General features: G+C 41.0%; 1 protein-coding gene across 1 annotated transcript; it reads right to left on the bottom strand.

Annotated features, from left to right (window-relative positions):
* Positions 1-331: 331 nt before the first annotated feature.
* Positions 332-22,887, bottom strand: TRIM42 (tripartite motif containing 42). Its single transcript, XM_011973040.1, has 5 exons — positions 22,341-22,887; positions 17,765-18,462; positions 12,311-13,131; positions 9,698-9,922; positions 332-594 (listed from the first exon to the last, which is right to left on the bottom strand). The coding sequence occupies exons 1-5, from the start codon at positions 22,679-22,681 to the stop codon at positions 508-510; spliced, it is 2,172 nt and encodes a 723-aa protein (XP_011828430.1). The 5' UTR covers positions 22,682-22,887; the 3' UTR covers positions 332-507.
* Between the last annotated feature and the right edge of the window lie 1,900 nt (positions 22,888-24,787).

Here is a 24,787-nt window from a genome sequence, read left to right as displayed (position 1 = left end):
AATTCAAGTTCAATAATTAGGAAAAACATTTTAATGTTGGCTACTTAAAATAGACTACCTGGTGAGGTAATGAATTCCGCGGCAATCAGCGACTTGCCCAAACACTCAAAGCTAGTTAGGCCTGCATTAGAATGCACACCGAGGGGGTCCTGACTGCAAAATACAGTGCTCTTTTTACCATCCAGAAGCTGGGTGGTGCTCCTACAAAACACCACAGAATTCTGAGCCTAGGACTAGACCTGAGCAGATGGAAACATACAGACTTACTGACTGTCTTGCTTATTACTGCCATCATAACGAATAGCTGTCACTGAACAAACAGCAAGCCATGTCAGGTATTTCCTTTTATTAGCTCTTACAAGATTACTGTTGGAAAGCTGAGAGGTCACGGAAACATTTTTCTACAACCTCCTTGAAGAATGTGGTGAGAAAAATATACATACATATGTGTGTGTATATATGTCTACTTTGTGATGAGTCTGAGGTTGCTTCCTGCTCTGAAGGGGCTCAGAAGTGCTTCTGGAGGGCAGACTGGATATTCTTCAGCAGGCCCCACTTAGCTCGGTTCCTCCCATGTCCATCTGGTGTTACCACCTGCAATCAGAAGCAAAGAGTCATGGCACCCAATAGACAACAGCTCCCAGTAGCCCGGGCCCTTCTGCATGCCAGACACTACACACATCATTTCATTAACTCCTCACGACAACCACATGAGGCCAGTGCTGTTGGCACCACTTTATAGACGAAGAAGCTGAGGCTCAGAAGGACCAGGCAGCTTTCCCAAAGTCCCACGGCTACAGTGTGCTGGGATTGTGATTCCACAGGTCAGATCCTACTTCCTTTTAGGGTAGCTTATGTGATTGAGTGCTGATGACAGTGAGGGGGCTGGACCGCAGGTGAGCTTCACCATAGAGGATCCCCTGTATCCTTCCTCAGTCATTAGAACTTGGTTCTGTCACAGCTCTTATCAGTTGTTAAGTTTCAGCTAATGTGTCTGATTTTCCTACCAGACCATGAGCACCTTGATTGGGGTGTGGGGGAAATGACAGTATTTCATCTCTGTAGTCCCAACACTAGTTATGGAAAAGAGAAGATTCTTAGAGAAGTAGATGAACAGTGAATAGAACTATAATTTGTAAATCTGCGAATTGTTTTCCTTTGATGCTAGCAGAAACATTTCATACTATCTTTAATCACAGTGAATGGTCAGTGCTACCTGAAAAAGAAAGACTGTACTGGGCACGAGGGGTAAGAAGAACCCTCCTAGAAATCTCACCAAGTTAGCTTAGCTGTTGCCCTCCATGTCTTACCTTGAAGATACTGGGTTTCTTCACTAGTCTGGTCTGGCAGCATTCCCATTCCTTCCCCCCAAACATTTATGGAGTGAGATCGAGACCCAGGGATGAGACAGTCCACTGGATCAATGGGTTCTGCTGAGGTGAATGAGGACTTGAGATGGAATGGGGGTGAGGTTTGGATAGTGAAGAGGAATGTTTATACAGGGCACAGGTCTCTATGTACAAAGCTTTTAACCTTCTATATTTGTATATAAAGGGAAAGGGCAAAAACAAAGAAGCCAGACCCTTATTAGCATTATGCTGTCTACTTTTACAAAATTTTTGGTTTTAGAGAACACAGGGCTGCATGCAAGGCAAAGGTCATATTATATACATGATATTAGATTATCCATTGCTGAATAGAAATGGAAATAATGCATAGAGATAATCCTGATAAAAGTAGTATAAATAATGTCTAAGATACACACAGAATTATCAGAGGGCATGAGGAAGATGGAATGGTGTTATGAGGGGCTAGGAATTAACTCATAAATAGGAGATTGAGGTTTTGCTTTAAAGTATAGTCAGAATCTTCAAAGATAAAGACTGTATGTGATGTGAAAATGGAGCAGTGAGAATTGAGGTGTGTCTATGAACAAAGGAATCAGGTAGAAAGGAGGACAGAAGAAACAGAAAAACAAAACTTGGAATATTAAAGAAATTGAAATGATAGTTGACATCTCTTCCCTGCCCCAAATGTCCCAGGCTCATATTGCTTTTCAGATGAATTCTACCAAACTCTTAAGAAAGAGTTATTCTAGAAAATAGAAGAGCAAAAGTTTCCCAGCTCTTTTTATGAAGCTTGTGATATATTGATTCCAGAACCAGATAAAAACAATATAAGCAAAAATTGAGTCTAATTCCCTTATAATTATAGATGCAATAATCTGAAATAAAATATGAGCTAACCGAAGTCAACTGTATTAAAAAGTAATACATCATGAACACACAGGATTTATTCCATGAATGGAAGTGGAATTTAGTATCAGAAAAATCAATCAATGTAATTCACTTCATGAATAATGGCCTGAAGGAGAAAAATCATGTAATTACCTCAAATAATGCAAAAAACTTAATAAGTACCTATTTCTCAGAAACTTAGAAGTAGAAGTAATTTTCCTTAACTTAATAAGGATTATATACCATACAAACTAAATAAAAATAACTCAATGGAGAAACGTTAATATCAGGAATAAGACAAAGATATCTACTAACACTGCCACAATTTTATGTATGACTCAAGGTTCTGGCCAAAGTCATAAGGAAAGAAAAAGAAATAGAGTTGCAAGAATTGTAAGTAAATAGATAAAACCATCATTCTTTATAGGAGATAGGATCATATGCCTGGAAAAAAAAGCAGAAATAGCAGATTGGGTCTCAGAATAGTAAGAGAGTTTTTGAGACTGCTGGAATCAAGATTACCCTACAAACAGAAATAGTCTTTATTCTAAACTGGTAATCTATTAGAAAATATAATAAAATAACATTCATAATATCAACAGTCTGTAAACTATTTGGCTTATTTATTTATGGTATACAACATGATGTTTTGACATATGTATACAAAGTAAAATAATTACTACAGGCAAGCAAATTAGCATGCCCATCATCTCACATAGTTACCTTTTTGTGTGTGTGTGAAAAGAGCACCTAAAATCTTAACAAATTTTCTGTCAATACAATATTATTAATTGTAGTCCTCATGCTGCATGTTAGATCTCTAAACAGTCTAGTTTAACCAGGAATACATGTACCTATGTAGGAAAACTTAAACACCCCAGTAAAGAACATAGACTATGGTTTGAGTAAATGTTCAAACATATTATAAAAATACCATTTGTTTCCAAATTAATTTAGAAACACAATGCCTTCTGAATAAATTCTATCTGAATGTTTTCTAAGAATTCAAGTTACTCCAAAATGTATATGAAGAAATATATTTCTATGACTAGCTAAATAATTTCTAAAAAAGAAAGAAGGGTAATGTGCATACTTACCTTAGCAGTTCATATAGACATGGCAGAAAGCTGAGGTTCAAAAGTAATAAAGCAAGTATGGTATTGATATAAGAGCAGGAATATAGACCCGTGGCATGTAATAGAGTGCTCAGAGACATATCCCTAAATATATCGAAACTGAATATAAAAGTGGCATTGCCATTGTATAAATATGAAGAATAGACATTGCTTGGTAGATGGTATTGGGAAAACTGGTTCACTACTTGGTGGAAAAGAACATCCCTACCTAAGACTACATAGGCAGAGTACATACATACATTTGATACATACAAAGGCAGAGTCTGAACGGATTAAATAGCTAAATTTGAAAGGTGAAACTGTAAATTTAATAAAAGAATATATAGAAGGTTATCTTTGTGATCTAATCCTAAGAAAGGACTTTTTAAATAAAACTTCAAAAGGTTAAGCCATAAGGAAAAAATAATTGATGATTTTGATTATACCAAAACTAAATATTTCTGCTATTTTATGAAGTACACTATGAACAAAGCTGATAGGCAAATGTCAGAAGAGAAGATAATAGCAATGTCTAAAACCACTACCTAGAATATATAAGGACATCCTATAAATCACTTAGAAAAAGAAAAATGCAATAGAAAATTGGGTGAAGGATATCAACAGGTCCTTTACAGAAAAGAAAATCCTGAAAACTAACAAAAATATAAAATTAAATTTAAAATAATAAGGACATATCATTTTATACCTATTGGGCTAGCAAAATAATAGAAAGTTGGATCTTGCTAAATGTAGGTGGGGCCTAGGGTATAGTAGCTCTAATCTACTCCTTATGGAAGTGTACATGGATGTGGTCAAATTAAGTATCCACATGTCAGTGGCCTAGAAATTTCACTCATAATATGTATCTAATATGGGGTGAATTGCACCTGACCCCAAATTTATATGTTGAAGCCCTAACCCCCAGTACTTAGAGTGTGACTGTATTTGGAGATAGGGCCTTTAAAGAGGTGATTTAATTAAAATGAGGCCATTAAAGTGGACCCTAATCCAACCTAAATTTTGTCTTTATAAGAAAAGGAAATTTAAACACAGAGAGATATCACAATGCATGTGCACAGAGGAAGGACTATGTGAGAACACAGTGAGAAGGTGACCATCTGTGAACCAAGGAGAGAGGTCTCAGGAGAAACCAACCCTGCCAACATTTTGATCTTAGACTTCCAGCCTCGAGAACTGTGCAAAAACTAATTTTTGTTTAAGCCACCTAGTCTGTGGCATTTTCTTATGGAAGCCTTAGCAAACTGATCAATAAGTCAGAGAACCCTTACACCCCTATCGTGTCCATAAGGTGTCATATATAAGGCTGTTCACCACAGCATTATTGGAGGTCACCTGGGTGTCCATCCTGCCTGAAATAGAGAGGTAACATGCGGTGAACAAATGCACATTCTGAAAGATCATGTATTATAAGGAATAAAAGACAAAATGCCCATAACAACATGGATGGAACATAAAAACACATTTAAGAAAAACAGGGAAGAGACAAAGTAAGATATGTAACACAATGCTAATTGTGTAAATTAATGACACATTGAAAACAACAATGCAAATCATGGAAGAACACATAAAACAGAATGAATGTCACAAAAGGGAATATATAAATAAGAATAGATCTTTGTATAGATCAGTGCTAACGATGGACCATAACTGAGGTGTATAATTAATTCAGACCTCTGTACATGAGGTTAAAAAGAAATCAGGTCCAGCATGATCCTAAATTATACTTGTTCCAGGATTCAAGCCTATCTGCAGGGCAAGTAAAGGAAGGACCAACAGGGTTCTACTTACATGAAAGGTCAGGAGCTCTTTGGAAAAGAATAAATTCTAAGAAGATAAAGAATGCAAACCATCTTGGTTTCCTTTTAGGGCACAGAGCCACTATGAGTGTGTGGGTGGCTGTGCGGGTAGGCTTGGGGTAGTTATTCTGAGTGTGAAATATTGGTGGTCATTCAGATTGAATGACCTCCAACCCTAATCTTTGAAGGTGTGTGGCTCACCCTGAGAGTCTGCAGCAGGAAGAGGAAAAATCAGGAAGGGAATTTCATGATGGACAGGCAGTCCTGCTGTGTGGCTGGGGTTTCAGCAGGAGCACAGGCTGAGTAGGAAGACAGCAGCACTGCAGAGATTCAGGGCAGCTGGCAGGACTACTTCCTGAGCTACATCAGACACCAAGGACATCCACTTTACGCACTGTGGTAGACAGAATAATGGACCCCAGAGATGTCCATCCCAGAATCTTTGAATATGTTATGTTACACACAGAGCAAAGAGGAATTAAGGTTGCTAGTCAACTGGTCTTTTTTACTTTTTTACTTGGAGTCTCACTCTGTCACCCAGGCTGGAGTGCAGTGGCATGATCTTCGCCCACTGCAACCTCTGCCTCCCAGACTTAAGCGAGTCTCGTGCCTCAACCTCCCGAGTAGCTGGGATGACAGGCACACACCACCACACCCGGCTGACTTTTTTTTTATTTTTAGTAGAGACAGGATTTTGCCATGTTGCCCAGTCTGGTCTCAAACTCCTGGCTTCAAGAGATTCTCCTCCCTCGGCCTCCCAAAGTGCTAGGATTACAAGTGTGAGCCACTGCACCTGGCCCAGCTGGTCTTCAGGTAGGGAGACTAGCCTGAATTATCAGGTGGGCTCAATGCAATCACAAGGGACCTTCAAGGTAGAAGATGGAGGTGGAAGAGAACCAGAGAGATGCTAGTGTGAGGACTCAGCCCAATATTGCTGGCTTTGAAGATTCAGGAAGGGGCATGAAAGGAATGCGGGTGGCTTCTAGAAACTGGAAAAAAGCAAGGAAATGTATTCTCCCTCAGGTCCTCCAGAAGGAACACAATACGGCGGACACAGATTTTACCCAGTGAAACGCATTTGGACTTCTTCAGAATTGTAAGGAAATAAAAAATTTATATTATTTAAACTACTAATTTGTTACAACAACAATAGGAAACTAAAACACAGATGGGCAGTTAGATTTGTTGTGGAAAACTTTCATGGAAGTCAGCTGAGATATAAAGTCAGAGGAGGACAGTGAGTCAAACTAAGGAGACTGTTTTCAGAAATGGGAATGATGGTCAACAGATATATTGAGGACCAGAGGAAGAGCAGGAGAAGAAACTGAGGTCAACACGTACATGACTTACCTAAAAACACATTTCTCTACCCTTCAAAAATACTAGTTAGGCTCTTTGACGTTAGAAGCTTTCAGTTAGGGACAATGGGCACAGAAGGGTGTGTAAGACCAACACCTATCCTCATGGACTTGCAGCTAGTGGAGTTGGGACTTGAATCCAGGCACACAAGACCAAATACAATGCTCTTTTCAATGCATAATGTTGACTTTCAAAAAATAAAAGTTCAGCCCTCCCTGCTGTTGGCTTTGACATCATTCTCCCAGAGTAAAGTACTATGTCCCCAGGGCTGAGCCTACCCTGTTCCAGACTTAGTTCTATCTGATTGTGGTATGGGGGAAGAAAGGGCTGTGGGCTTGGATGCGGACCAAGGTGTCCACTCACCTCGTCCTTCCATGAGGCCTGACACTTTGCTTCCTTCCATGAGGCCACTTTGCTTCTTACAGCCTCATTTTTCTTATCTGTAAAATGGAAGCAATCACTCCCTCCTTTCCCAGTGGTTGGGATGATTAGTGATAGTGAATATACCCCATCTGACATAAAGATGACTTTCAAAAAGGATCTTTCAAAATGATTAAAGTTAATTTTCTTGCTGCATGTATTATACACCAAATACATCTCTTAAAAACCAAGTCCTAGATTATGCAAATAAAACATAAAAGGTGTTATTTCACTTTTTAAAACAAAAATACATGTGATAAGAATATTACATTTTGAATAAGAAATGATTCTGCTGCCTCATTGCAACATTTTAAGTGAAACCTTTCAGGAATACCTGCATAGAACTGATGCCAAGGAAAAAAATTTGATTTTATAGGAAAGAAATGAAGTCATTACTTTTATGAAACTTTATAAATGTCATTCAAACACACATCTTATTTTCATTTGGTATTGAAGGCTTTACTTATGCAAATCATGACAAATGTTAAGGAAACCAGTCTTTCCTCTGGAATGCTAATATAATCACAAAGAAGGGAGGAAGAATTGCTTCTGAAGGAAAAATCTATATTGCAGCTCCTCAAGTCAGATAAAAATGAAGCTTTCAGAAAACCTCATTAATTAGGGCTCTGCTCATTTAGATATTGTGTAAAAAAGAAAGGGACTGGAATGCATTTCCTTCTGTTACAGGGAGGGCAAATTAATCACATAAACACAGTTTCAAGGGGAATGTCATTTCTTGACTGATTGTATAAAACACTTAACAGCTTTCAGGCATCTTATGGTACTTTGTAATTATTAATTTTATTTATCAATTTATTTCTTAGCTCTTTAATTTAGACATTCTTTATATGTTCATTTATTTGGTCACATTTTCACTCATATACTCATTCAATAACCATTAAGAACCTGCTATATGCAAAGTGCTGTGGTAAGCACTGTGGGAGAAAGAACCATGAATTAGATGTGAATTTTGTTCTCAAGGCGTCCATAGTTTCAGAGGGCAACAAAAACCTCTACCTAAGAAAAGCCAAGAGGGACTGAGGTGGTGACTGATGACATACTTTGGTATCTCCACCTGTTCCTTCCCTGGCATCTGAAAATTATATATATATTTATTTAGCAACAGCACTGAGTGCCCTTCATGGGCAAGACAATTTTGAGGAATTCCTAAAAACTGAGAAGGCAGATGGGATTAGAAGAAAGGAAAAATCCATAGTCAAGAAGACATGCGGATGTGGGGCAGCCATGAGCATTCCCATTCCATGCTCTGAAGAGAAGGGTATCAAGAATGAGAAGGACTTTGGGGCAACTGAGCAGCAGTGTAATTGGCTGGAGGCTGGCAGGAGGAGTGACTAGCAGAATTCCCCATCCCACGCCCTTCCTGTGCCAGGTTTGACCTGTCTCTCTCTCTCTCTCTCTCTCTGTGTGTGTGTGTGTCTATGGGTGCTGGACTCTATGAGGTAGAGCATGCCCCCCCCCGGGGGCTGGCAACCAGGATGAGTAGTCCCACCCTAGGAGATTTGATATTGGTATACTGACCACCCTTACTCCTGCTTTGCCTTTATTACTAGAGGTAGCAACCAGTTGGATTCTTTTCCTCGAACATTTGACTAAGGAAACAAAGACAGTATGGTTGGTCAGATGCTGTTGGGCATTGGAGCTTTAAGGTCACACAGAGGTTGGGCCATGACAATTCAAAACCATATACAAGCTGAATTTTAGGGAGCAGAAACTAAGGGCTAGCCACAAATGGTGCAGATCCAGAGAGAAGCAAAGAGAATGAGAGAGTGAGAGAGAGAAGGAAGCAGGGAGAGACGAAGAGAAGAGAAAGAGAGAGAGGGAGAGAAACTGATAACTCTCTAGTTCCCTTGGGTATCAGATCAGATGCATCTCCTAGGAGTGGTCTCTATCTTTGTCATAAATTTATCTTATCAAAAGCTGAAATGAATGGATTTTTTTTTTTTTTTTTTTTTTTGCTTCTAAAGAATTCCTGATTAAGACATAATCGACCCTGATTCCAAAGAACATCCTTATGGTTATATGGTAAGAGAGCAGCTCTGGGCAGTCTTGGTATTTTTATTCTCTTTCTCCTTTTCATATCAGTAAAATTATACTCATGAATGTGTATTCCCTGGAGATACAAAGAAGAATCAGTCTTGGATCACAAAGAAGATAGGAATAATTTTGTCCTTTCTTTTTTGGAACCCACACTGACCTGCTTAGTGGCAGTTTCTCAACTTTCAGATGAACAATTGTTTTTAGTATAAATAGGTCCTAAATATTGCACTGGACATATTTTATAAAAATTATTGTGTGCCAGAAATTCAAATTTAATTGGGCATCCTATATTTTTATTTGTTAAATCTGGCACCCATCCTTGCCTGAGAATAGCACCTCATTTTTATCTTTCTCATACCACAATCATTTCATATCCTTCTCACACAACACTTATTTTTTTATGGACCCTGAGCACCTTGAAGGCAGGGATTATGTTTGTTTTCCTCTGAATCTCTACATCTCTACACAATGCCTAGAACAAATGTTTTTGAATCAAATAGAACAATTCTCAGGCTTCATCTGCGAAGTCTGGTTGAGGCCAGCAGCCCTCTCTTTGGCCTCAAGTTAACAAATGTTCTGTGCTTAGAGGAAGAGTCCCATGGTGAGTTCTATAATCTCATGATCATCTTAACAGGGTCTCATCCAGAACCTATCATAGAAAAAAAAATCTGAGAAATAATGTACACAGTACCTTGCAGATATCACTCCATTGCCCAGGACCATTATCATTGATGGCTCTAACTTTAAACACGTATTCTGTGTTGGGGGTCAGGTTGTGCAGCTCCAGATTCTGCTGCATTATGTCCCGAATTTGTCCGCAGAGCTCCATTTGTACGTTGTTAGGAGGGGAAGTAATGACTTCATAGAATTCCATCTCAAAAGAGTCCACGTCTTCTGTTGGACATGTCCAGTAAACCTATGGAAGAAATGAACATACTGGTGTGGTACTAGTATACATCATTCAGTTTTCTTTCCATTAAAGATTTGTGATGTTGACTATCTGTGGGGTGAGTTTAAGCTGACCCTATCCCCTGTAGCTGCCGAAGACTTTTAATTAGACCATGCACAAGTCTTGAAAGGCTGTGTGATGAGGCCTGGCATCATGCTTGTAATGAGTTTCACAAACAGAAGGTTTGTGACTGTTACTGTCAGCCAACGTGGAGGTGACAATTGTCCTCCTGCTTGAAAAATACTGAAAAATAGAGGGGAAGAAAATAAACATCACTCGTAATCTCACAATTCAGTTAATTCATTATTATTTCTTTGTAATTTCAGAACACACACACACACAAACATATATATATATAACTTGGATTATGTTGCTTTGATTTCTATTTTCTTTTACTTATGTTGTATGTTTTCCTAAATCATTAAAAATTCAGTAAACTACCATCTTTAAAATTTCTCCCGAAATAATTTAATCCTTCTATGGTTGAACATTTAGGTTGTTTCTAATTTTATACTCTAATAAATAAATGCTGTAATAAATACTGTTGGGCATAAATATTTGTCTGAATTTTTAAGAATTTTCTTGGAAGAGATTCCTAGAACTAAAATTGAGTTTAAAAAATCTCTAGGATATTGACAGTACATATTGAAAAGTTACAACATTAAGTTTTAGAATATTTTCCATGCTAAAATCCTAAAGATTTGAGAGTGATGTTAACATAGACTTAATCTTCTGCATTGCTAAGCACTATGATTCCTGTATGAAGTCCATTCCATTATCCTAAAATATGAATCAATGATATTTAAAAATCAAATATCACTGTCTGGAAATAGGTTTAGGTGTCCTCTTTTGACAGCAAATGACTTGACTGAGTTGTTTTGCCTAGGTCCCTTTTTTGAGCTCATCAGGGGTGACTAATAGGTGGCATGGGGTGACTGTTTTCCATGCCCAGGTATAGAGCAGATACTACCAATCCTCTGGCTCCATAGCAAGAGCCTGCCAACTTCTCAAGAGGTCTGAGTTGGTCAGGAGATGAGACCCAGTGCTATCCCTGAGGTAATAAGCATACACTATAGGCCTTGCTGATCTAGTATCATTTGGAAATGTAGTTCAGCTGCTCAGTTATGGGCATTGCTTATGTGAAGGGCAGAAACACTTCATTATGTCAATAGCCCATGGAATGTTCTATCTTGCAAAGTATAGGTTGTTTTTTGTGTCAGTTATAGACAACAAAACATAGATTATGATGTGTCAGGAGAATGGAAAAGTAGAGCTTGGTCTGTGTCTGGCCTTCGTTTTTTAGATCCTTAATAATAAAGTGTGGGCTGTAGACAGCAGCACTGGCAGCACCTGGAAGTTTGTGAGAAACTGAATCTCAGGCCCCACTGAAACCTATTAAAATAGAATCTGCATTTTAACAAGATCCCCAGGTGCACATCGATGTTTGAGAACTGCTAGTTTAGAACTCAAGGATCTAAAAGTCTTTGGGAGTGTTCTCAGATTATGAGAGACAAAAGATGAACTCTGCCACATGGGAGCAGGACATGGGCTGACTCTAGAAAAAAATTCAAGAGGAGGAAAGAGGCACTCAAATAGAATATTTCATTGCACGTTAATTTTTTTCCTCCATAAACCTTAATAAAGTGTTCTACAAACAATTCAATGTGGGTTCAACTAGATTTGAAAGGTATGTTAAAGAAAAGGTCATTTGTTCATGTTGTTCATGTTAGGTCAAGAGGGTCAAAGGGAAGTCATGTCCCTTGAAGCCAGGCAATGGTGCTTATAGAGATCTGTGAGAGACCCCACTCTTCACTCTCTGCCTTCAAGGCGGGTTGAATCTCAGAAGAGTTGAAATTTCATCGGGGATGATCCTCCCAATTTTTCCAAATCATAGAGAGTCTGGATATTTGCTTTAGGAAAGGTAGCAATTTAGAGGAAACAGCTGGTAGGTAATGGCGCCTGCATTTGTAACTCCAATTTCTGTGCTGTCTCTATTACAGGCTTTCCTTTGGGAAACATTACACTGCCAAGTAGTGTCTTCAAATTACTTTGGTTCCCAAATTGGGTTCTCTTTCAGTTGAGAAGTTGCCTTTGCAGTGGAGGTAGGGCTTTCAGATATATTTATGACTGTAAGTTAAATATATTGACTGTTTGGTTTAAGCTAATCTTGGGTTACTTAAGATTCCCGGAACTTATCCCTTTTGAATGGGATGACCACAAAGAGTCTAGAGAAGCAGATTTGAGTGACCAGATCCTAGAGGTCAAAGAGATAAGTGCAACTTTTCCTGACTACTCACTTCTACTCTGTACCCCAAACCCTCCCACCTTCCCCACTGGGCCCAGAACTTTTCTTACCTTGGCAGCTCTTGGGTACACCAGAGTCTGGTAGATAACAATTGGGCCCGGGGTCTTCACAGAGCCGTCGTTGAATGAGTACCAGTTGTGGAAGCTGCTGCTGTTCTGTACAGACTGGCTGTCTGCTCCAGCACACCAGTAGGTGTAGAGGCCATCTGTGGGTTTGGCGGGGGTGGCTGACTGGGCTCTCCCACAGGCCTCCAGACCCACCTTGGCCTTCTCCTCAGTGTTGCTGAAGGATAAGATGGAGGAGCTTCGCTGGTGTATCTGCTGGTTGCCGAGGCTGTGGGTGCTGAAAGTGACCTTCCTGGCAATCATTGTTTCTGAGTGCACGGGGTAGGGGGAGGGCAGTGAGTCCCCTGAGGAGCATACCTTCTTGGGCCCTGTGGGGAAGAGCTCATGGATGGCACTGGAAAGCTCAACAAAGTCCAAGGGCATGCAGTTTATTGAGTGTAGCCGGAGCTGTGGGTCAGGCCTGTAGGTGGTCTGGATGCCATCCTCAATCTGGTCCACCAGGATCTTGGCCGACTGCAGGAATGCCACCTGGCCAGTCTCCTTCAGGGCTTCCTTGGAGTAGGCGATCAGACCATCCATCTCGTTCACTTTCATGGTTGTAACATACACATATTTTTCAATTTCCTTCTGCCTGGACACTTCTAGATTCTCTATCTGCTCCATGATGATCTTCTCTTTCTCCTGAAGAATGCTGCGCAACTTGAGAAAGCCATTTCTGATCTCTTTTCGCTTTGCCTCCTTGTCAGCTTTAAAGCTGTTTTTTAAGATGTTGAATTCCATTAGGTCATTATCAATTTCATATCGGACTGCAAAAATGCCAAGTTAGTTACTTTTAAAATTTTCATCTCCCCAGGTGTCAAAGCCAGTAGCAAGCTAGAACAAATTACCCTAGGCTCCAAGGAGGTGAACGAAGAGGGAGGGAAGGCACTTGTAGTTGGGCTGAAACAGGCTAGAATAGGTTTATGAAATGAATTTGGCCTCCTTAGTACACCTTCCCCTTCTTCTCCCTCTGATCCTTCCCTGGGATATTTCTATCTTGTAACAGTAATCCCTATGGCCTTGGGTCTGAGACTGGAAGTTCAAGCCCACCCTTGATATTGGTTTTTACCAGATTTCAATTGTCTGCAAGTTGGACTTGAGAAGAGGTGAAGTCACAAAGTGACTGGTGCCTGCTTTTCCCTGTCGGAAACCTAAGCTTTTGCAATGGTGAGAGGAAGAACTAAGTTTCTGCTGACTACTTCTAAAGGTTGTCTTGCATCATTCGCTAAGCCTCCAGCCCTATACAACAGTGGGAAATTAGCAAAGCTTCCCTTCATTGAGGTGGCTCTCTTACATGCCCTTTCCCCCCTTTGTTTGTCTTGTGGTTCAGCTATGTCACTTCTCTTTGCCTTTCCCCCACTGCTTTCAAAAAAGAGTCTGCTGTCACACTTCAAGGAAAACCAATTTATCTTGTGCCCCTCATATGGTATTTGGATTTTAAGTTCACTCAGTCATTCAACAAACATTTACTGGAGTCCTGTTACATGCCATGTATCTTTTAGGCACTAAGGATATGGATGTGATTATGAGAGGGCATCTGTGCTCAAGTTATGAAAAAATCCAAAGATACTATAATTGAAGGATGCTATAGCAGGGTGAGCATGTGGCACATCTCTATCTGTGAAATGGGCTTTATGTGAAAGGTGAAATGAATACCTTTGTTAGCTTTAGAGGATTTGAGGCATTAAGGAGCAATTTGAAGAATATCAACCTTCTGTGGCCGTTAGAAGAATGTCAATCTTCTACAGATACGATTCTTCTCATGAAGGTAAACTCTTCAGTGAATTGATGGGCAATAATCCTCACTAAATTTTACTCAGAAGTAGGGATGACTAGCTATTTTTGGACTTGGTTCATAACACTATCCTGGTTCATAGGAAGCTGGACTTCTGTGAGTGGACTTGGTTCATAACACTATCCTGGTTCATAGGAAGCTGGACTTCTGTGAGTGGTGGTCATTATAACAAGGGTGTGCACTTGAGTATGGGAAACCCTAGAGTTCTGTCAGATCATGCGAACAGGGACCACATTACCACTATGACTATGGTGTGTAGAGGTGAGCAAATGTATTTGTTGAGTAAAAGCCATTCTTTTCTGTCTTCTAACATCTCATTGGTGAATGCCAGCAGTGTCACTCTCTGGCTAACTCCCTGAAGCCCCACTGTTTTCTTGCCATCTCCTTTCTCACAGTGGCTCAGAAAAGATGAGGTGATGCAGGTGAGACTGAAAGGGAAACTACTAGGGTGCGATTTCAGTGCTGAGAAGTGCTTCTTGCCCTCCCCAATGCACTGTGACTATGGCAGCCAGAATTCTACTTTGTGCATTATTTTCTTTGACTATTCAATAGTTACCTACTGTTAAAGATACTTGGATAGGAAATTTCTTGCTGTATGAGGGATTAATTAGGCTTATGTAGGGCAAAGTCCTGAGAAACAGGATAAAAATTTCTTAGATGAGGGGAAAAAGGCATCTCCAGGAGGAGAAAAAAGACAGAGGAAGCCAGAAATGTCCCATCCCAAACTTCTACAAATATGAAAGCTCTGCAAGAGCTGATTTTAAACGAAGTCAAATCAAGCTCTCTTTTTAGGTAATACACTTAAAACTAGTTGTTATTTATTAAACACTTTTTATGGACCAGATCCATATGTTATTATATATCACATATATCTTCTTACAAGGAAGATATTGTTTCCACTTATAGATGAAAAAGCTTGAGGCCCAGAGAAGTGAAGTGACTGCACAGTGTTACACATCAGGTAAATGGGAGAAACTTGGCTCTGTCCCTAATTCTATTTGTCTAGCTCCAAACTAGGTTCTTAATTGCTTCAGCTGTGGCTCTCAGCCCTCTGTGACTACCAGATTAACCTGAGAGAGTGTTAAAAAAAAAAAAAAACCTCTTCCCTTGGACTCACCTGCTAAGATTCTGAATGAACGAGCCTGTATTGGGGCTCAGGAAGTCAGGCGAGGCAGTGTGCAGTGAGGTTTAGAAGCTAACCCAGAGAATCTCCTGGGATCATGTTAAAGATGCAGATTCTAGTGCACTAGGCCTGGGGTGGGTCCTGAGATTCTGCATTTCTAACGAGCTCTCAGGTGATGCCGATGCTACTGGTCCTCGAACCACACTTTGAGTGGCAGGGACCTAAACTTCTGAGCTCCCTTTATTCCAGTGGTTCTCAACCTTGCCTGCACCATAGAATCACATGAGGAGTTTTTTAAAAGTCCGTCTTGCTGAGCCTGCACCTCTGTGTGGATGGGAGAGGGGCATCAGTTTTTAGTAAAGCTTCTAAAATGGATCTTCTCTCTAGGTCCCCAAGTTTCTCAATGTGTATTCCCAGATCACTTGCTTTTGAATAACACGGAGATCTGTTTAGAATGCCAATTTATGGTACCTCCCAGAAAAGTGAATCAAGTGCTCACGAACAAGTTTGAACCCTGGTTAAAAAAATGTTGTGTGCCTGTTTCTTTCTTCGTCAAGGATGAAAGGTTAAATTATTTACTTTTAGCTAATATCTAATTTACCTATTATCCCTTTTTCCCTTTCCACCTGCTGGGTTCCTTGGAATTTGGACAGGCATTTTCCCCCCACCTAGAATTGAGCTTTGTTGTCTGACTTTTAGGTGCCCTGGACTCAGAAAACTATCGTAAGTTTCACATGTATTAAGGACAAGGTTCCCTACAGAGGGATGGAAGGCACAATAGGCTGTAGAGAGCAGCACCCTTGCCATGCTTGGCCAAAGAATTCAGACAAGCCCTGGCCTAGGGAAGCAGTGAGTCCCACCTTCAGAAAACCCTTTTGGAACCAACAGTTCTACCATTTTCTTGATAATATGTGGCTCCTGCAGGGTTCCTTTAATATGAAGTATTCCCTGGTTGTGGTTCCAGAATTAAATAAATGTCAGTTGACAAGCAATGTTTCCAGGTATGTGGCAATTGAGAAAACTCGAGGTATTCCTGAAGCTGCTGAGAAGTCAGGGGTGATGTGGTCATTAGCAAAGCCTGTTTTGGACCCACCTTTATATCCAGTGGGACCTTTCTGTGCAGCTCAAGGAAAAGCTGCCTCCCTCCCAATGTATAGGCCTATCTGAATGTTGGAGACTAACAGATCTGACAATGGGAAAGGCCTGGGTTGATCTGGTGCACTTTGGTAACTGACTGCAGGCCACTCCTTAATGAAACAGACCATGGATGGTGGTGGTGGTTCCCCCTTCCTCCCCTTCAATCTCTTCATCTTCAGATTCTGGTTGCTGCTTAGCACAGAGTAAATTGTCAAATAAATGTTGTGGAATTAATGGTGGACACTGGAGTCAAATAGACTGCATCTGCCACTTATTAGCTGCCTGTCCTAATTATTTTTTTGAACCACAGTTGGCTTATCCATGGAGGACATTTTAATGCCTGTACTGTAGCACTATTGAGATTAGACAAAATGTGCTCCACAGGCCTGCGTAAAGTTGGCCTTTATACAAGGAACTATTCCTGAGGGTAAAGGGCACTAAAGGAATCTTTTGGATTCTAATGTCTGACCAGGTAGAGACATACCCAGAAATTATGTGGCTCTTTGTTGAATCCTGTGAAATATGATTATACTTGGTTTTGTCACTGAAACAAGAAATTATGAGCTCTTTGCTGAATCCTGTGAAATATTATTATGCTTGGTTCCATCACTGAAACCATCACTGAAATATTATTTCACTTAAAGCAATATTATATGTAACAATATAAAACAACCAAATCACCACGAACAAGAATGCAGAGGAAAAACAAGCTGTTGACTAGAATACCATTGGCTAGTTATGAGTTGTCCCTGTTGTTATATGTTTGCTGCCAGTTTATTTACTTTGGCATCTGCAAGTTTTGGAAAAAAATTCATGGAGGGAAATTTAACATTGAGATAATCCTCAGCACTGACTTAATTCTTTCCCCCTGCACATTTAGGAAAACCAAAGCGATCCAACAGTGACAGAACACCTTAGAACATCACAGAACGTCAGTATACTATAGGATCAAAGTCTTCATTTTCCAAAGGAGAAAATGAGACCTGAGGACATGCAGATTATAATCAAGATTATAGAATCTTTATGCACTTGTCATATGACTTTTTGCATTCTTTACATAGAGTAACTCACTTAATCCTCACGGCAATCCAGTGAGGGGGTCACTACTATTCCCCTATTTCATAGGTGAGAAAAGCAAGGCACGGAGAAGTTAAGTGACTGGTAGTGGTTACCAGGAGCGGACACCAGGATAGTGACTTGCAGGATAGCACAGTGTTTCCTGGTGCCTTGATTGCTCCACTAGGTGGAATCTGTTAAGGCACTCACTTAGCAGATTGCCCCACGCCATCTTCCCCATGTGTTCCTGAACTACAAGTTAGGCTGAAGGAGTGGAGAAGGGGAGGACCTGCTTTGAACTTGGCGATGGCGCTGAAGAGTGAGGCGGCCCTTTCGGAGCAGGCGTCGATGAGGCTGATGGTGTCGTGGCCATTGTGGAAAGAGAACTTGCAGAAGGTGCAGAGCAATTCGTTGTCATTGCGGCAGTACTCGATGATGCGGCTGGATGGGTGGTGGATGCAGATCTTCTCGTCCTGTTCCTCGGCGCTGGTGTCCACAAAGACGTGGTCTTGCATGGCCACATCCGAGTGGAAGGCCTTGAGGCAGTCGTTGCACAGGTTGAGGCGGCAGGTGATGCAGCGCTTGTACGCTATGCGCCTGTTGCGGCAGACCTGGCAGAGGATGGGCCCGGAGGAGCGGTCAAAGCGCCACTTGAGGTAGCCGTGCTGCTGCATGTAGCGCTTGGTGAGGCGCCCGCGCAGGTAGTTCTCCGGCAGCTGCATCTTGTTGCTGTAGGGCATGCAGTGCGAGCGGTCGCACACTGGGCAGATGAGGATGAAGAAATTCTCGGTGACCTCGGCGTGCTTCTGCAGCTGCCGCAGGCACTTCTCACACAGGCTGTGATGGCAGGGCAGCATGAATGAGTGCAGGCGCAGCCGGCTGCACATGGGGCAATTGAGGTGGTTCACCAGGTGGCTCTTGGCTGGTACTGATTTCACTTCATCCAGCTGGGTATCGCTGCTCCCAATGCGCAGGGCAGTCTTGGAGCTGAAAGGAGACGCAAAGGCAGGGTTTCAGGAGGCAGGCTCAAGAGCTTGCTCTGCCTCTCTACCTCTGAAAGAACTCTTGGTTCCTGAGGGGCAGTCTAGGGTGGTGGTGAGGAGCCTGAGCTGAGTGCCAAGGTGCCTGCGTTCTCAACCTGTCTCCACCATTTTTCAGCGGGGTGACCTCAGGTAAGCCAGTTAACCTCTCGGCCTGTTTCCTTGTTATAAAATTAGTACCCATGTCAGAGTTTCTTGAGAAGATTAAAATTGAGTTTAACGCTTGTATGGACTAAGAGCAGTCCATGGTACACAGCCAGTGTGCTGCGACTGCTTGCTGTTATTAAGCAAGGGAAAAGCCGCAGAGACTGGTCAGGCGTTGTCAGCTAGGCCTTGGTGTTCCGTTGGACATCGGTAATATCAAAGAACACAGTATCAGAGAAGGCCACTCTGTAACTTTGGATCAAAGCAGAAAGAAGACCACTTTATAATGTTTGGACTCAGACAAGAACGTTGTCTAAATCACGAAAATGACCCAACATCCCCCTATCCTGATTGATTTTTTTTTTTTTTAAACCAAAAAACTGGTGTTTTTTTTCTTTTTTCTTTTTTTTTCCAGCAGCTTTCAGGTCACTCTGTTCTTCCCACCTTCTAGATAAGATTTATTAAAATATTCAGTAGATTTACTCCCGTGTCCTCACCTAACATGAGCTCAAATCCTGTAATAACTTTTCAAGGTACTTTACACTTTCCCATGCTTTATATTCTCACTTGTTGCAATGAGTCAATAAATACAATCTTGTCCAACTACAGGTGTGTTCTTAGGGCTTTTTTTTTTTTTCCTGGAGGACATTGACATTATTTATTGTACATAGATGGAACACAGAGCAAGTTTGTACCTGAGCCAAGCCTAGAACCTGTGTGGTCTGCCAACCAGACCAATAGGTAATGGTAATGGATCTGGGCTTGAGAGGCAGAGCGTGTGTGATAAAAATGCACCACTTTACAGTTGTACCTTCTGAGATGTTTTTTTAAACCTCTCTCATGTTCAGTTTTCTTAACTATAAATCAAAGCTCACAGTACTACTTGCTTTGTGAGGTTTTTATAAAGTCTAAATGAGATAATCCATGTAAGTGCTTAACTGCTGGTACATAGTAAGCATTCAGTAAATGTGGCCACTATAATTACATCCCTTTGCTACTAGCCAGCTAATGTCTGCAGTAGAGAGAAATCACAGTAAAGGAAAATAGTGGCCAAGTCTGTGAAAAGTATGTGCTTCTACTGTTTCATTTGTGTGTGTTAAAGCTCTCCATTTGTCTAATGCCTGAGGCTGATTTCATATATTTAATCGTAAGAACTATGGAGTAAAAGCATACTTGTAAAATTCAAGTGCCTGTTCTAAGAACTTACAATCAGCAAATGCAATGTATAAAAATAAATGAATTAGCTGTGGGAATGGAGGTGTAAATAGGCACACAATTTGCCGCTATTGCTATCTCCTCGGTTTGCATAATAGTATTTGGATACTAATCTTGACATTGTGGCTGTGTTTCTTTCTACTTTTGTCTTCTTGCATTCCTTATGTGTCCCTGTCTTCCCCACTCCCTATGTCTGAGTCCAGACAGTCACAGGTGCTTCCCAAGTATATTGGAATGGAGTGGCCCTGTGGTGACAGAGAATGCTTCCTGTGTGGATTAAGGCACCTGGAAAATTTGTCCCTTAGGGATCTGGGAACTCCAGGCATGCTGGCCTCGATGTTCTCAGCTCTGTTTCCTCTCTGCTTTCCCAGATTCCTGCATGGGTCCTTAAGGGATCACCTGGAGGTACAGGTCAATTGTCCATGTAGTGCCCAGATGGACTTTAGTTTCCTAAAAAAGTAAGGACTGGAGGTATAATATAAAGAGAGACTGCTATGAGGCCTTCACAGCAGGTATCTCTACTAGGAAGCTCATGAGCTAGCATTTTCACAAAAAAGAAAGAAGAATGGGGGAGGGAGGTGTTGGAGGACGAGAAAGGGGTCTCAGGGCTAAGAGATAGGTATAAATGGCCTAGGTAGCTGTGTTAGAGGTGAAAAAGGAAGTGAGAAAAAGACTAAGATGGAGAGGGATGAATGAGACCAGAGTGAGGCAGGACAAGCAAGGTGCTGAACAGAAAGTGGTGATGAGAAACAGGGGAGGCAGAGGGTCAGAAGCCAGGAGAGAGGTTAGATTGAAGAAAAGCACCCACAGCTGACCTCCTAACACTTGTGGTAGCATCCCTGCCCATCCTCCAAAAGCCTTAGGCTCGGATGGGGCATTCAGTGGCCATGGTTCCATTTCAAAACAGTCATCAAGCCCAGCACTTTTATCTTCTTGCTGAGATATCCTGTCTCTGCTCCTCTGCACAGCCCCCTCTCTCCCAAAATCAGGCCTGTTCTTGCACCTGGATTCTTGCTGTATCACCTGTCAAATCTCCTGGCTTCCCTCCTAGCCCCCTGCAGGCCATTCTACACATTAGAATCACCTGAAGGCGGGGGTTGATTCTAATTAATTCAGATGCTCAGGTGGTACACCAGACCAATAAAATCAATGTTTTGGGGGTGGGGATCAGGCATCAGTAATTTTAAAAGATCCCCAGGTGACTTCAATGCACAATAACGTTGGGGAGCTACTGAGTCTAAGGCATTTTCCTAAAGCACCAATTTTATCCCTTTCCTGTTGAAATGGGCTCAGAGGTTCAGCTGCTGCTGCACAGAAAATGAGGTAGTTAAGAGAGGAGTGTGGACACTATTTTCCATGCTTTAGGATTTCTAGACTTGCATCGAGAATCCCTGGATTTCCTATTTATGCAAACACTATGAGAGGGTCATGGGTGGAGAGTTATGTTTGTTAAGCATCTACTAAATGTTTAATTGCAAGATGGATAATATCTTTCCCCTGAATTCACTGAACCTTTGCTTACAGAATTGCTTTTCCAGGCTTGAAAGCCTTCAGACTGCCTTCTATTTTTCTGCCTCTTCTAATCCTGTCATCTTATGGTGATGTCATCTTTCCCCTTCTAAGAAGTGTGCTCTTACTACTTCAGACTCCCCTCATCTGTGACGTAAAAAGACTGGTTTGGTAGAGCAGGTGAGGATAATGTAGGACCTAATATGGAGGGTTAGTACTCCAAATGCGTAATTGAGACCCTGAGTACTATGACTTCTGGATGGGAAAAACAAGGTAGTAGGAGTTCATGGATGTATGGGGTATTTATATGATCCTCAGGGTCAAAAGTGCCCTGTAGAAATTCTTACTTTTCCATTAAATGTTGCAGGTATTAAGAGTTCATAGGAAGAGAAAGAGCAGTTTATATTTTTATATCACATACAGATTACAAAGCACGTACATTAATCCTTATATCTACAATATCATGGGAAGGGGGTATTGTCTCCATTTTGCAATATAGCATTTTAAAGTTAAGATCCCAAATTTTAGGTTCCAATCCTGACTGCATCTTTCCAGCTGTGTGATCCTGCGGCAACTTTACTTCTCAAAGGCTCAGTTTCCTCATGGAGACAGTGGACTTAGGGTGAGGGGTTAGCTGGGGTCATGCATGAAGTTCCTGGCAAGTTGCTTAAGCACTAACTATTAGCTATTACTATTTTGTACAGATGAGAGAGTTGGGGTTCAGAGGAGTGAAGTGCTCATTTTCATAGTTAATGGCGCTTAGATTTGGAACTCATGGTCTACATACATAGTGACCATTTAGGATACAGTTAATTGCTACAAAATTCTTAGCTCCTTCTTTTAGATAAAGAAATGAACTCAGAGGCGCACTGGCCTGCCCTGTGGACTTCACAGCTGGCAAGTGGTCCCTAGTTTTCATGAGCCAATGTGGCCCCACATCCAGTGTCTGACACTTACGAGATACGGACGCTCCTGAGGTGGCCCTTGCGGAAAGTGACGATGGTATTGCGGCAGCAGCGACTCTCATAGTAGTAGCACCTAACATTGCTGCTGGCTGTGCAGCAGCACTTACAGTTGGGATCATTGGCCCAAGAGCAGCAACACCAATGGCAGTTGGGGCTCTCAGAACAGGTGCAGTGGCAGAACTGGCAGTTCCGCTCATCTTTGTAAGGGCAGGGGAAACAGGTGCAGTTCCGCTCTGAGGTGAAGATGAACTTGCAGCACAGACAGGAGCATAACTGAGGACAACATCTCTGCCATGTACAACATGGACAGCAAACGCACATAGCAGTTTCCATAGCGCCTACATGATTACCGCTGGCCTCCTAGGGCTCTTGATGCCTCCTCTACCAGAATACTGCTATCAGTTCTCCAGTGGAGGAGTCCTTCCTCCCCTTCGTGAGGCCGTCAGCTTGAGAGTTGCAAGAAGTTGGCTGTTATGAGGCCTTCACAGCTGGTGTCCCTACCAGGAAGCTCGTAGGCTGGCATTTACATATATCAGTCTGAGGGTATTTGCTTATGTCACAATCCCTGTGTGTCTACCATGCTGGGTGGGTAGGAGGATGCGGCCTTGTGGGTGGTAGCAGGTATGTTGGTGGACACTCCATGCTTCCATGGAACCAGCTGTAGAGGAGTGGTGATGCAATGAGCATCCTGGAAGTTTAGTTGTTATTTGTCACCTTTTGGATAATGGAGTAGATTTCTGAAGCTATTTCTCCTTGTTTGGTGTTCTGCCTGCGATTTGGGCAAGTGGACTTCAGATTATGTCTTCATAGACTGAAAGACTTGGGTATGGTTAATTAGAAAAGTAGATTCACATGTTTTTCCACATGTTAGAGGAATTGATAGAATTCTATTCGAACGAAGGACAGTATTTACAAATAATAGCAATGTCATATTTAAAGAGATATCACCATTCAGAGAGAGAGTTAAAGAAAAAATATATACAGGTTCACTTAGGAACTTCTTTCAGTAGTACTTTATTTTATCAATGCATAGACACTGCTCATTTTCATGAAGCTTTATACATAAGTCACTCTGAATATTTCTTTGCTTTTTTGTAACTTCATGGTGATTGGGTGAGGTTCAGGCTTTCTGTCTTTTCCCATCCTACTCCCACTCCAAAAAGAGGCTGGAACTCTACGTGAAATCTTTAACTGTTCTGCTAGTATACGCTCAGTATCCCTAGAAAAAAGACCCTATATTTTAGGGAAGAATTTCGCTTTCCCATTTATGCAACTTGCAAAGATTAAAAGAACAGAAATTTCATGGTCATGGTACATTAGAGTATGAATACTGTCTTATTTTTATAAAAAGAAGCAGAAGTGAGAGCTGAGTTTGGCTGCAGGAATTTACTGCATAATTTATTATCTCTCCCTATGGTTATCACCTTTATAATAGGAGAGAAAATCACTGAGTGCCAACTATGCCAGCCACACATCGATATTAGATTTCTACAAGTGAAAATCCTGGATCATAGGATATGTGCTTTATGTGTCTTTTTTTTATGCAAAATGCTCAGTTTCTTACTCAAATGTGCCAGTTAATACCAGCAAGGAATATAAGACATTCAAAAAAGTGAAACACCTTTTCCCCACATGTTTGCCAAAACTCAGTTTTATCAATATCTCTCTCTGTTCTCCAGGCACACAGGTTAGAGTTTCATTCCCAGATTTATGATACATTTTCACGATTGCCTTCTATAAGGTCTTATTAAAAACTTATTAATATGTAATTCGCTCACCATTAAATTCACCATTTTAGAGTAAACACATAAATGGTTTTCAGTATATTCATAAAATTGTGCAACTCTCACCATTATCTAATTCCAAAATCTTTTCATCACCCCCGTAAAACACTCATTAGCAATCTCTCACTGTTTCTCCTTTCCCCCAGCCCTTAGCAAATACTCTACTTTTCTGTATTTATGGATTTGTCTATTCTGGAAATTTCATATAAATGCTATCATATAACATGTGGCTTTTGTGTCTGGCTTTAATTTAGCATAATGTTTTTAAGGTTTATCCGTGTTATAGCATGTATCAGTATTTAGTTTTTTATGGCTGAATAATTTCGTGTGGATATACCACATTGTATTCATTGTCGGTTAATGGACATTTAGATTGTTTTCACCGTTTAGCTGTTAAATGTTTGAATGTTTCTGTGAGCATTTCTGTATACATTTTTGTAGAAATATATGTTTCCAGTTCTTTTGGGTAGGTTCCTAGGTGTGGAATCATATGGTAACCCTATGTTTAACTTTTTGAGGAAATGCCAAGCTGTTTTCAAAGTGACTGCACAATTTTACATTCCCACCAGCAATGTATGAGAATTACCATTTCTCCACATCTTTTCCCAAACTTCTTGTCTTTTTTTTTTCTTCTGATTATAGCTATTATAGTAGT

This window comes from Mandrillus leucophaeus, unplaced genomic scaffold (genome assembly GCF_000951045.1).
Source record: "Mandrillus leucophaeus isolate KB7577 unplaced genomic scaffold, Mleu.le_1.0 Scaffold1335, whole genome shotgun sequence".
NCBI lineage: Eukaryota > Metazoa > Chordata > Mammalia > Primates > Cercopithecidae > Mandrillus > Mandrillus leucophaeus.
Note: the sequence above shows the minus strand (reverse complement) of the source record. Positions and strands in the feature narration are given on the sequence as shown.